The 13,522-nt window shown below is 28.9% G+C and overlaps 1 protein-coding gene across 1 annotated transcript; it reads left to right on the top strand.

Annotated features, from left to right (window-relative positions):
* The first annotated feature begins 3,794 nt into the window (after window positions 1–3,794).
* On the top strand, window positions 3,795–12,810 carry LOC145834540 (uncharacterized). Its single transcript, XM_082941987.1, has 7 exons — window positions 3,795–4,804; window positions 9,555–9,905; window positions 10,288–10,530; window positions 10,805–10,935; window positions 11,436–11,550; window positions 11,954–12,070; window positions 12,471–12,810. The coding sequence occupies exons 1-7, from the start codon at window positions 3,797–3,799 to the stop codon at window positions 12,630–12,632; spliced, it is 2,127 nt and encodes a 708-aa protein (XP_082798113.1). The 5' UTR covers window positions 3,795–3,796; the 3' UTR covers window positions 12,633–12,810.
* Window positions 12,811–13,522: the final 712 nt, after the last annotated feature.

Here is a 13,522-nt window from a genome sequence, read left to right as displayed (position 1 = left end):
ACCAGCCTCAATTAATTCATCAACAATCTGTATTCACAGCAAGTTCAGTCGTACTATTCTCTCTAAACCCATATTGTTTTTCATGTAGCACCTCATTCAACAAAAAGAATTTTTTCAATCTCTTACACACTAAAAACTCAAAATTTTCAAAAATGGGGATAAAAGAGAAATAGGTCTGTAGTTATGAATTTCATTATTTTACCAGTTTTATAAATAGGGATTACCTCAGCAAATTTAAGCTGAAATTCTATAAAAACTGGATTGTAGATTGTACTTCAAGCTTTCATATAAGATCATATGTTATATTTAGTAAAAAAAATGTCGACCCCCCCCTCTATGCCCTTAACTAACATGTTTACACAAAATTGTGCACAATTTTGTTTTTTAATCTCAATTGATTTAACCTTTTAACATTGAATTGTTGTAAACAGTTTTTTCATATTTTTAGTATTAGTCTACCACACAAGCATACACATTCAACCTTCCTTTTATAATTAGTAGTTTGCGCCAGAAACAAAAAAATAAAGGATTTGAAAAACTAGTCACTCACTTTCAGGGAAGATTTTTTGACTCAAAGAGTGGCAAACCTGAACCTGTAATATGGTAGGGAGTACAGCACATTTTTTCGGTCATATTGTAATATTCATTCAAGTCAATATGATTTGGATGCGTTTATGCTTCATTATAGGGTTGTCACTTTACCTGGAATTTGACAATTTAGGCAAAAAATATCTGGAAAAACCTGGAGTTTTAACAATTTTCACATGTTCAGTAATAAAGTTTCGATTCAACTAAAAAAATCTATTAAAAAAAAAAATTTGTTGTCAACAAAATTTTTTAATTTAAAAACATATCTAAAGTAGCTTAACAGTATCATTTTATATGGTTTTATACTATTTTACACATTTTCTTACCTTAAACATAACTTGAAACTAAAAAAAAATCCAAAAATATGTACTTTGAAAAACCTGGAAGATATTTGGAAAACCTGGAAAATTTTTTTTTGAAAAATGAAGTGGCAACCCTGTTCATTAAGAAGAATCTAAAAAAAAAATTCTAATCAAAAAAAAGCTGCTGCCCTAAAAACTAATTTCAACCCTAAAAATCACATACTTTTTGATTTTTTGACTTAAACAGTAATAAAATCACTTATACATGTCCTAGACTTAATAATTTATGTCTTAAATGAAAGCTTATATAATTATAGGCATGAATTAAAGACATACTTACTGCTTTTGTTGTACTATGACATCATTATTACACTAAATATTCAAGTTTTTTCTCTAAAATTGTACTTTTTTTGCTCTTATATAATAAGCAAATTCTTCTGCTGTTTTACTTTTAGTTTTTTGATTTAGAATATAAAATGTGTCAAGTCAGCTAGGCAGAATAATATTATTGATGTAATGTCATTTCAATTGCATGTTGATATATATATAAAATACATTTTAAGGGCATAGGGGGGGGGTAAACACCCTTTTTTGGTTTTTGATCTTATTTTATATATTTTTTCCAAAGCTACAAAATGCTTTTTCTGATTTAAAAAATTCAAAATAAATTTTGAGATATAGCCGGTCAAAGTTGGAGGCAACAATAGATTCTATATGGTAGGCACAAACTAAAACAGCAAAAATAAAATATTTCACTAAAAATCTATCTTCTCCTACGTTTTTTGAGATAACTACCTCAAATTTTCAGGAAATGATCCTTGATATACTTAAAAAATTCAGTTAGAAGGAATTTTTAAAAAAATGAAAAATTGAAATTTTATATAAAAAAAAAACAAAAAAAAAACAGTTTTTTTTTAGTTTTTTTGTTATAAAGTTTTTGTTTTTGAATTTTTAAAAATTCTGTTTTGACAGAATTTTTTAAATATTGCAAGGAACATTTCCTGAAAATTTGAGGTAGTTATCTCAAACAACGTAGGAGGAGATAGATTTTTAGTGATTTCTAGTTATTTGCCGTTTTAGTTTGCGCCTCCCATAAGGTTCCTATTGTTGCCTCCAACTTTGACCGGCTATATCTCAAAAATTATTTTGATTTTTTTAAATTTGTAAAAAGCATCTTGTAGCTTAGTAAAAACTATGTAAAATAAGATAAAAAACCAAAAAAGGGTGTTTACGCCCCCCTATGCCCTTAAATCACTTTCCATTATTAGAAATTATGATTATTGTGAGAAAAATTACAATATTTTTTAAAAATCTTGTTAATGACGCAAAAACACTTCCAAATCATATTGACTTATAAGTCTAGCAAACATCACCTAAGTACTTCCTACCCTAACCTATAATAACTTTACTATATATGACACATATTAGCATCAATTTAAGGCCATATGGGGGGGGGGGGGGGGGTCCAACTTTTATTTTTACAAAAAATAACTTTGGCTTTTATATGAAAGCTTTAAATACAAACTACAAGCCTGTTTTTATAGAATACAAAAATATAATTTAACTTTTGAGATATTTTATTTTTTGTAAAAAGTTTCCGATACAAACGTATGGACCGCAAATTTTGGGGTCAATTTTCTCTGAAATTTAAAAATTCACCAAAAACCTATCTCCTCCTTCATTTTTTGACCTAGAGACTTCAAATTTTCAGGAAATGTTCCTTTTTATATTTTGAAGAATCTGAATGTTGGAATTTTTGAAATTTTGAAAAATAAAAATTTTATCCACAAAAAACTAAAAAAAAGGGTAGTTTTTTGACAATAATTTTTTTTTACTCAAAATTAAAAAAAATCCTACAATAGATCTCTTTAAAGTTTAATGATACACATTCTGTAAAAATTTGAGAAAGATTACTCAAAAAATGAAGGAGGAGATAGATTTTTAGTGAAATAGTCTTTTTTCGCATTTTTAGTTTTTGCCTTCCAAAAGGAACCTATTGAACGCCCTTTCTTTGATCGCTTATATCTCAAAAGTTACTTTGAGTTTTTTTAAGCGGTTAAAAGTGTCTGATAGCTCAGATTAAATTCTACAAAATAAGATCTATTTGTAAAAAACAAAGTGGACCCCCCCCCCCCCCCCCATATGGCCTTAAATATAAGCAGTTGTTCAACAAAATTTTAAACTATTCACAAGAACTTTTTACTTTTAAGAATCATAAACTTATTATTAATACTAAGCTAAAAAGTGTTAAAACCAATGTAAGTATATTTGTTTGTTTCTTAACATGTTTAGTTTACAAAATTTCTTTTCATCATGTTATTTCATTATTTTTTAAAATATTTTTTTTTAACATTATCAGTTTCTTATATTTAAGTGGTTTAATTGCTGTACATACTTCCTTCCTTATATTTCAATTTTCACAATAATGTAGGTTCACATTTTTCTTGTTGCCCTTTCAACAAAAATAAACAAGAATATACAATTTATAAGTCAATATTAAAACAAAATGTAGAAGTAGTAAAATTACTGTAATTAACATAATTCTTATGTTATATATATATGTAGAAAATAAGTTGGTTGTTTAAAATTAATCACTTTCTACAGAGCCAACTTAAAAGGAATTTTAAATAATTTATTAGGAAAATGCGATTTAAAAAATTCTTGAACATATGTTTCATAAAGACAAAAAAAGATTGTTCTTAATCTTCAGCTACTTCAATTTTTTTTAGATTCGGTGCAAATATATTTTTTAATATATAAACTCTGACTGTTTTTTATTTTAATTTCAGGTTATTTTTGATCACTTAGGCTAGCTTCTTGCTTCTATTTTTAGCAACCCTTTTTTTATGAAAATACTTTAATTAGTATTTTTTCAACCGCAATAAAATCACAGATAATTAAAAATAATGTCAGAAACTACACCTATGGAAGTGGACAACTTAATTGTCACTGATCCAAAGCCACCCAATGACATTGAAGAAAAACCAAAAGTGACTGAAAATACTGAAGCAAACACAAGCTCTGAAGTTGCGCCTCAGCAAGCACAGCAAGATGAACCTAAAACTCAGGTTGAAACATCTGCACACAAAGATGACTGTGCAAAGCTTGTGGAGCAAACAGAAACAAAACAAACACAGCCTGAAACTGCTTCAGAAACTCAAGTTGAAGCTGGAGATTCCGCTGAAAAAGCAGCAGTTGCAGTTGATTCAGAACAAGTTGCATCTCAGGTTGAGACTGAAGCGATCCAAACAGTTTCTCAGGAAGTTCAGGAAACTTCAATTCTAGAAACTGCTGCAAATGTAGCCAGTCCAGAAGCTGTTGCTGACTCAGTCCAGCCTCAACAAGCTCCTGAAAAAGTTTCAACCAATACAGTTAATGCTCCATTGGAAAACGCCACTGAAGCTGTAACAATCCAAGAGGCTGTAGTAAAAGCTGCCCCTGAAGCAAACCATCAACCAACCCTAACCTTATCTGAGCAGAAACTAGACGCAGAATCATCTAAAGCTGAAGAGCAACCTCAACAAGTTTTTCAAGCAGCTAAAACTTCAATTGACAACGTTATCCAGTTGACTGAAGGATTTCACATGGAAATCAACCAATCAGCAGCTGACGCCCAACAGCAGGAAGTCAAAGAGGAGCCAGCTGAACCTGCCCCCGAAAACAGGGAATCGCCTGAAATGGTAATGTTCAACCCGGACATGGAAGTTGAAAGCAGCAATACCAACCTGAACTCGTTGAACCTGGGCATGGAGTCAGGTTTAGTGTACGGTGTGGCGCCACCAGGTGGAAATGTTGTTTATCAGGAGAGTCACACCAAAAATCCGACAAGTCTATCTCAGGGGTTGAAGATGGCAGCTGCCAGCAAAGGTATTACCAACCGCCCTGAAAATATTATTTTACCTACAAAGAAAAAGGTTTGAAAAATTAGAGTTTGTTAACATGGTTGCCACTTTACCTGGAAAAACCTGGAATTTGACAATTTATGCAAAAAAAACCTGAATTAAAAAAAAAAATTCACATGTTAAGTAGAAAAATTTTGATTTGACACAAAAAATCTAACATTTTGATAAATTTTTTTTTGTCATCATCAAACATTTTTTTATTAAAAAATACATTTGAAGTAGCTTAATATCTTTTCAGTATTTTTATACTATTTAAACATTTTATTTTTACCTTAGACTTAACTTTAAACTAAAAATAGATACAAAAATGTGTATTTTAAAAACCTGGAGGAAATCTTGAAAACCTGGAAAAAACGAGTGGCAACCCTGTGTTTAGTTTAATAACTAAAGTTTAAATTCTCCAACCACTTTATATCAAAACATTTTTAAATATATTTACATAAAAAAAAGTTGAAGTTATTTATAATTTTTTAGTGAAAAAAATAGTTTGTAAATAGTTGATAATTAATGTCTTGATCGGTGAAGCATTGTTATGAATATTTTTTTTCTATTTTTAATTATGATATCAGTTGCCCTTAAGTTTTTTTTTCAAAGTTATAAGTGATTTGTGAAATGTTTTAGCTAAACTTGGAGGTTCAAATGCTAATTATTATTGATATTGTATATTTTTCAATACAGTAACCTCTCGCATCTTTACACACTTGTGACTTTACGCACTCTCGTTTAGTTCAGGGTTGCCACTTTACCTGGAAACCTGGAAATACCTGGAATTTGACAATTTAGGCTAAAATAACCTGGAAAAACCTGGAATTTGAGAAATTTTGAAAAAAACCTGGAAAAACCTGGAATTTCGATCAAAAAACCTGGAAAAACCTGGAATTTTTAATAATTTTAACATTTTCAGTAGTAAAATTTTGATTTGATACAAAAAATCTATCATATAATTAAGAATTTTTGTCATCATCAAATTTTTTTTTTTATTAAAAAACACATTTAAAGTAACTTTACAGTATCTTTTTAATATTTTTATACTATTTAACACAGTTTCTTAAATATAAATTAACTTAAAACTAAAAATAGACCCAAAAATGTGTACTTTTAAAAACCTGGAAGAAATTTGGAAAACCTGGAAAAAATTTTGAAAAAACAAATGGCAACCCTGTTAGTTACGCATTTTAGAATTCTAAAATTTTCAAAAAACAAAAATCTCTTTTTTTTTTGAAATTGCACAAACTAGGTTTATTGTACATTTTTAATTTATAATATGTTTCAAATGCTAACTCATCTCTCTTTATCTTTAGACTTTGTAAACTTATGTTCCTTGACTAATTGATAAACATTTAGTTATACCTCAGTATATAAGAAATTTTGTTAACAATAAGAGATTAAGTTAAAATTCTAAACATAAACAATTTTTATTAAACGTTTTTCTTATATTTTACATATTTTTATTCAAAATAAGAAATCCATTACAGCACCAAATGCATGTTTTTGTAAAAGGCTACAGTAACAAATTTAAATATAGAGACCACACCATTTCCAAATTATAAACAAATGCTTAATTATAAATTGAATTTGCTAAGTAGAATGATATAAATGTTAAGTATCAAATAAGTCACTTATAAATAAAGATAAAATCTACTTATTATTAAAAATTAGTATTTTACTTAAACTTAAATCTTTTTTTTTTATATACGTACAGGGTTGCCTTTTTACCTGGAAACCTAGAATAACTTTGAAAAACCTGGAGTTTGACAATTTAGGCAAAAAAACCCTGGAAAAACCTGGAATTTGAGAAATTTTGAAAAAAACCTGGAATTTCAAACAAAATAACTAAAAAAACCTGGAAAAACCTGGAGTTTTAAAAATTTTCAGATGTTTTGTAGTAAAATTTTGATTTGACTCACAAAATTTATCATATAAATAAAAAAGTTTGTCATCATCAAAAATTTCTTTATTAAAAAACATATTCAAAATCGCTTTACAGTATCTTTTCAATGTTTTTATACTATTTAAAACAGTTTCTTACCTTTAACCTCTAAACCAGGGGTTGGCAGATTTAAAAGGGAACGTTTTTTATGTGCTTAAAAAAACATATTTAAAGACAATTTTTTTGAAAAAAAAATTAGGCAATATATTATCCTTTAAAGATAACACTAAAATTTTATTTTTGTGATTTCAAGAATTTAGTATATTAAACTAGTTAAAAAAAAATTAATGTGGCCCGCAGTTTGCCGACCCCTGCTCTAAACTATAAATAGACCCAAAAATGTGTACTTTTAAAAACCTGGAAAAAATTTGGAAAACATGGAAAAAATTTTGAAAAAACAAGTGTCAACCCTGTATGTATAATTTTATCTTTGGTTTTCATATTTAGAAACAAAGTAAACAAATTGTTAAAAGTGGGAAAGTCCCCAGTCTGCTTTTAACTAGAAGCAATATCAAAAAACAGCCATTATAGTAAGTATATTTAGAACCTCTCGTATCTTTACGATCTCTCGTATCTTTACGCACTTTTTCTGTGGACACATTGTGCTTAAATAAGCGAAAGGTTACTGTATTGGATTTAGGCATCAAAACCTGAGGCACTTAAACAGGACACTTGAGAAGAAAAAAATAAAAATATAGTAGGATACATTTATATTAAACAAAATTAAAGTTGTTAATGACTCATTAGTAAGTTTAAACTTATTTGCTTATAGTGAATCACTAAACACTTATATATACCTAACCCACTTATATATCAAAATATAATCACTTTTAGCCAAATCAGCTAGAACACACTAGAACTTCAGAATACAAAACTGCAACAAGAAATTCAAGACCAATTTCTTTTTTTTAATAAACATCAACTCAATAAAGCAATCATGACTATTAGATTTTGGTTCTGCAAATTTGTTAAACCAATTTATCTTCAATTATATTGATTTGCCAATTCATAATTTAATACAGTTGAAAACATACAATTTCAAAATTAAGGTACAGTAAATTGTGAAAAAATAATCATATATTTAAATGCATTGACTAACAACAAAAACCTAAAGCACCAAGCCCATTAACAATAGACTGGCCATATAAATATTTTTTGAACACATTGAAAAAAATATTAACCATTAGTAGAGGAAAGGTGCTGCTAATAAAATCGAACTATAAATTAAACAAAATAACAAAATAAATCAACAGTTGATAGAAATTACAAATAAATTTAACTAACAAGCATTTTGTTTAAATCATTTTTTTAAAAACTTTAATCAAAATTTTTCAACTTGTTTGCAAGAAACCAATTTATTCAGAAGCTTGTTCAATATTTCAACTGATCAATAAAAGAAAGAATTATACCAAGCATCATTATTGAAATGATGTTTGCATGTAAACTTATTGCTATACTCTCTCAGGAAGTAATTATTTTCATACGGTTATAAAAATAATTATAATCTTAATAAAAATTACAGTCTATTTTAGATAATATTTTTTATGTAAAAATAGTTTGTTTCAGTTTTTTTTTTTCTAATTCGGTTGCAACTTAATAAAAAAGATCTACTAAATCATGCAAAAATATTTTATTAAATCTATGAAAGATTGTAGCTAGTTTCTTAAAAAACCTCAATAAATTTGTAATAAATTAAAAAAACTCCAATTAAGTTTTTGAGTTAAAATTTTTACCATAAAAATATTTTTATATGGGTTAGTAAAAGAAAGTTTAAAATAACTGACCATATCTCTAAAGCAATTTAAAACTGTTATGTTCTATAAAAAATAGCTCAGGATTTCCACACACAGGAAACATGAGTATCAAGCATGTTTGATTTTTTTTGATCAGGCCAACTTGGCTAATGTGAAATTTAAAAAAAAACTATTCTGACTGAAGCTTTTTTGATTTTTTTATTGCAAAACTCAAGCTAGTCTGGATATTTTTTCCGAATATTATGCTAATTTTTGAAACTTTAGTTTTATTCTGAAAGCTTATGATTTTATTGAAAACATTGGTTGTTTTAGGTATTTAAGCTTGATATTTAGTACTTTTTGCAGTTATTAGTTCATATCAGTTTTACCTTTAGCCTTCTATAAAGTCAGGCTATTTTTTGTTCCCTCAGACTGTAATTTTGCCTCAAAACAGGTCAAATTCAACCAGGATTTCCCAAACTGTTTTTTCACAAGGCTCTCTTTGAAGAAATAAAAAAGCTATGGCCCCTTCTTTCAAAAAACTAATGTTAAATACGCCTTAAGTTTATTTTTAGCTTGACCATCAGCTCTAGTGTAAGTTTAAAAACTACCCTTAAATACGCTAAATATTAATTTTTCTTTGCTCTTCACAATAACCTTTAGAATATCTTTATCTAGTGTAAGTTTAAAACTATGACATCATGTTCCCCCTGTAGCCCCTTTGCAGCTTATGGTCCCTTAAATTTCTGAAATTTCCCCAGAGGGGTCATATGGTCCACATTGGGAAACTCTAATTTATTTGTTAGTTTTAAAAAAATTCTTGTACTCCTCATAGCTTTAAAAACTAAACATGTGGTTTAAATATTTTCAGAAAGTTTTATTTTTTGTTTATAAATATTAAATGAATATTAATGATTTAAAAATTAATAATTGTTTTACTTCTTTCACATGATGGTAAAATTAGCTGGTGTTAAAATAAATGTTTTCAGGTCTTTTCACAAAAACATTTGTGTTGAAGATACTTTATCCTCTAATCTTAATTTATCTATTTTATTCAATATTTTTGCTTATTCAAACAATTGTTTATTTTAATAAAAAGGCGGATCAAGCTGGGGAGCAAGAGGAGGCGGTGATCGACCAGGAGATGCTCAGGACGAACTTCTGCGAGATCACCAAGATGCTTGGGGACGGGTACGTGCAGTACTGCTGCAAGTCCGACGGCTCCACCTACCCCAGCAACTTCGCCCTCTACTTCAACGACCACCTCATCGACATGTACACGCTGGCGAGGAAGGGGGGCAACCTGTGGCACGTCAGCAGGATGACGCTGTGCCCCGGAGTCTACCTGACCACCATAAGCTACCAGAACCCGAAGGTGCTGAAGAAGAGCAAGTGCGTCAGGCCCATATTCATGGGGCCCATCCTCATTCACACTTGCGTGTCTGAACAGGTGCCGAGCTGTTGTTTTTAGTAAAATTGTAATAGAATTCGAACAAGAATTATTATAGTTATTTTGTCTAGGCTTGAATACTTTAAGTTTTGTAGATAATAAAAAAATAGGTAGTTAAAAACCCTTTATAAGCAGTGTACTTTTGATCACTAAATCAAAATTGTATACAAACTTGTTTATGTGTATGCTGTTTAATTTAAAAGTACTGTTTTTATAGTTCATAGCGCTCTGTAAGTTGTCAAGAACAGTAGTATTTACTTTTATAGAAATTTTTATTATTTCCTGTTGAAGTTTTGGTGCAAGTCATTTACCCTCACGCAATCTTTTCAGGCGTTTAACTGTTTAACCTTTTTATAACCACCAGCGCAACCCTCCCACACAGGTGTACAGGGAGTTCTTCTACAAGCTGAAAGACGACTTCACGGAGATCCAGGCGCAGTTCGAGGACGACGGGCCGGTGGACAAGAACTTTTTGTGGCTGACGGACGTGGACGAGGACCTGGTGTACGCGCTGGACAACGTGTTCTCCCACTCCACGCGCGTCTTCTGCCACTGGACCGTTCCCAGGCTGCTCAAAAGCCTGGAGTTTGAAAGCATCGAGTACTGCATCAAGCAGATGATGCAGGTCGGTTGTTTTTTTTTTTTGCGGTTTTTGTTTGGCAAAAAAAGACGTTTTGGTTATGTCGTTTTGTTGCATCAATCAAATGGCTGAAATGAATGATGGCTGAAATGTTGTGATTAAGTTTAAACGATTTTTTATACATCAAAAAAAATGTAAAATTTAGTGATGAGTTTTGTATATCGTAATCATAAATAAAAAATATTTTTTTTTGTTTTTAAACTGTATTATTTTGACAATAAATTTATGTTAAAGTTACTAAAGACTGATAATGTTAAAGGTAAACACAAAGAAAGAGTTCTTCAGAATGAGAGAAGCAATTAAAAAGATGTGGGACTATCAGGACTCAGATGATAAAGTTGGAATTGAGAACATGATCGATCTTGTATTTAATCATGTTTGCTTGCCTAGGTATAGACCAATAGCAAATTGTAAAATTATTAATTATTTTGTTGTAAAACAGAATCTATTAAGTTTGGAATGTGAGAATCTAAATTATATGTTTCTATTTGAAAAGACATCATTGGCTAGCTTGATAGTTATATGAACACAGATCTTAATGTATTTGATTGTTAAAAAATAAGTTTTAAATCTAAACTCTTTACCTACTCTATCTTAAAATTATTATTGAAATACATTGCTATTTAGTTACTCAATTTACTCATTTTATAACTATTTATGTGTAATATTTTTACTGTTTAAATATTACAAAGTCATGCTGTTAGTTCATTTTACAAAACTAGCAAATAAGTTATGGCGTACTATATTAATTCCTTAATGGATTCAAATCTATACGTTTTAAAGTTTGACAACAAAATCAAGCCATTTTGTGTAACCAGTACATGTTTTACTGTTTAAATGCTACTTAACTACTCATAGATTAAGTAAATTTATTTGATTACAAACCTCAGATGGAAATTCAATTGGGAAAAAATGGCAAACAATAATTTATCGAGAGTTGCCAAACATTCAATGAATCTTTTCTTCAGTAAATCTTTACCTGAACCTCATAAGTTTATTCAACAGGTTAGAAATATATTTTCAATATTTACAAATTAAAAGTGTTAAAATAATACACCATATAATTGTAATATTGTTCTACTTTCATAAAGTAGAATCTTCCAATTGTTTTTCGACAAACAAACATATAGTTATTTAATTACCATTTATTAATCACTACTGTTAACTTTATTAAATTTGTTATTTTCAAACTAAAATAAACCCTGTTGGTCAGATATTTTTGCTTTGAAAGTTGAATTTGGCCCGCTTGACACAGTTTGCCGACCATTGCGTAAATGTATTGTTTTAAACTTTATAAACTTCAATCAAGCTGTGATTTAAAAATTTATAAGTATATCTTTAAAATGACACAACCGGGAAGCATATAAAATCTTATACAGACGATTTTCATTGAAAACAATTTTTACAGGTGCGTTTATACGTGGAAGGGCAGTTCTTGGACATGAAAAAGGTTTTCACCGGGTCTGGAGATTTCTCATTGCTGGGACTTCCCGTAACTAGAAACAAGCAGAGAAAAGAAGAAGAGGTTTTTAATTGATATGTGTATACGATTTACTATGTCTACTTGACCAATTTAAAAAAAAAAGTTTGTCGCAGACAATATTGCTAATTTTATGTTGTCCAAAGTCATTAAAAGTTTGCTGACAATAATCAGAACATTGCCGCTGAATCACTGTAATCTAGAGAACGGGTTATTTTTGCACGAGCTCTAACTGTCATAATTAAGAACTTTTATAATTTAATATTTTTTCTATAAAACGTAGTTTTCCAGAATAACGAATAAAAAGTTTGCTAAGTCATTTTAAAATCGCCTTTTTATGGTTAAATTCTATTAGTTCATGCGAAAATGACGATCGTGCATTTCCGACACCGTGTAGTTTTTCTATAAACAATCAAACACCGCAAACTAATTTTTCACGACGAAGGTGGAAGAGTTGTACCTGAAGTTGCTGCAGGGCGAGTACGAGTACCCGATTCCGCACAGGAGGGAGAGAAAAGACAAGATGAAGAAGTCGCCGGCACCCGGAGGCCAATCGGGCAGGAAGAGGAAAGTTGACGAGGATTATGACGTCACTATGGACAAGTAAATTTGTGAGAAATTACAAAAATTAGGGTTGAATTTTCAGTTTTGTATTCTTTGTATGTTTTGTTTTTAATGGAAAAGTAAATGGATAAAGTAAAATTACAGCGAATTAAAGTTGATATTTTTCAATTTAGAAAGCTTTTAGAAAATGTATATATTATATTTGTTTTTGATTAAGTTAAAACTAGGTATGGTTGATTTAGGAATTCATAATGTTTAGTTTATAAAAAAAAAATGTAGTTATTTTTAAAACTTGCACTTTTTGAGCTTTCTATTTATAACAAAAAAATGTTTTTTTTAAATAGATCTGGATAAAGACATAAAAGTCTTTATATATTATATGCATAATTGTGTAGTTTGCTATAATAATGATGAAAAACAAAAAAATATCTATTTTGACATACAATGTTTCTTAAAAAAACAAAAAATTCTTTTAGTGTTTTTATTCTTAAATTCTGCAGATTATTTTAGCGTACATGATCTAATTCTAAAATATAACTTTTATAATGTTCTAGATTTTTTGTCAAGTTGTTTTTTATGAACTAGATTTTGCTTTCAATGATCTTGTAGTACAAATAGAAAATGATTAGTTTGAGACATTTTTAATGTAAAAAAGCAGTAATATTAAGTGAAAATGTTTTTAAATGTCTTTTGAAAGTAAAGTAAAAATTATAAGTTTATATTCAAATTATATAAAATTGAAATGAAACTACACAGTATCTTTTGTTGTCTAAATTGGACATTTTTAAACAATTCATTTTAAATAAAAAATATTGTTTGGTCAACGAGTTCAATAGAATATCATTTTATTTTTCACTTTTTTAATTTATATTTTTTACATTTTGTATTAAATTGTTTCGTTTTCAAAACTACATGTTGTTATTTGTAACTGTT

Source organism: Thalia democratica, chromosome 4 (genome assembly GCF_965202585.1).
Source record: "Thalia democratica chromosome 4, ktThaDemo2.hap1.1, whole genome shotgun sequence".
NCBI lineage: Eukaryota > Metazoa > Chordata > Thaliacea > Salpida > Salpidae > Thalia > Thalia democratica.
The sequence above is the reverse complement of the archived record's forward strand: the minus strand, read 5'-3'. Positions and strand labels throughout refer to the sequence as shown.

Excerpts from the sequence above, each read along its gene's own strand:
- LOC145834540 (XM_082941987.1), top strand. The coding sequence starts at position 3,797 with ATGTCAGAAACTACACCTATGGAAGTGGACAACTTAATTGTCACTGAT. Across the intron at positions 9,906-10,287 it reads ACACTTGCGTGTCTGAACAG|GTGTACAGGGAGTTCTTCTA; the intron begins GTGCCGAGCTGT and ends CCTCCCACACAG. Across the intron at positions 12,071-12,470 it reads AGCAGAGAAAAGAAGAAGAG|GTGGAAGAGTTGTACCTGAA; the intron begins GTTTTTAATTGA and ends TTCACGACGAAG.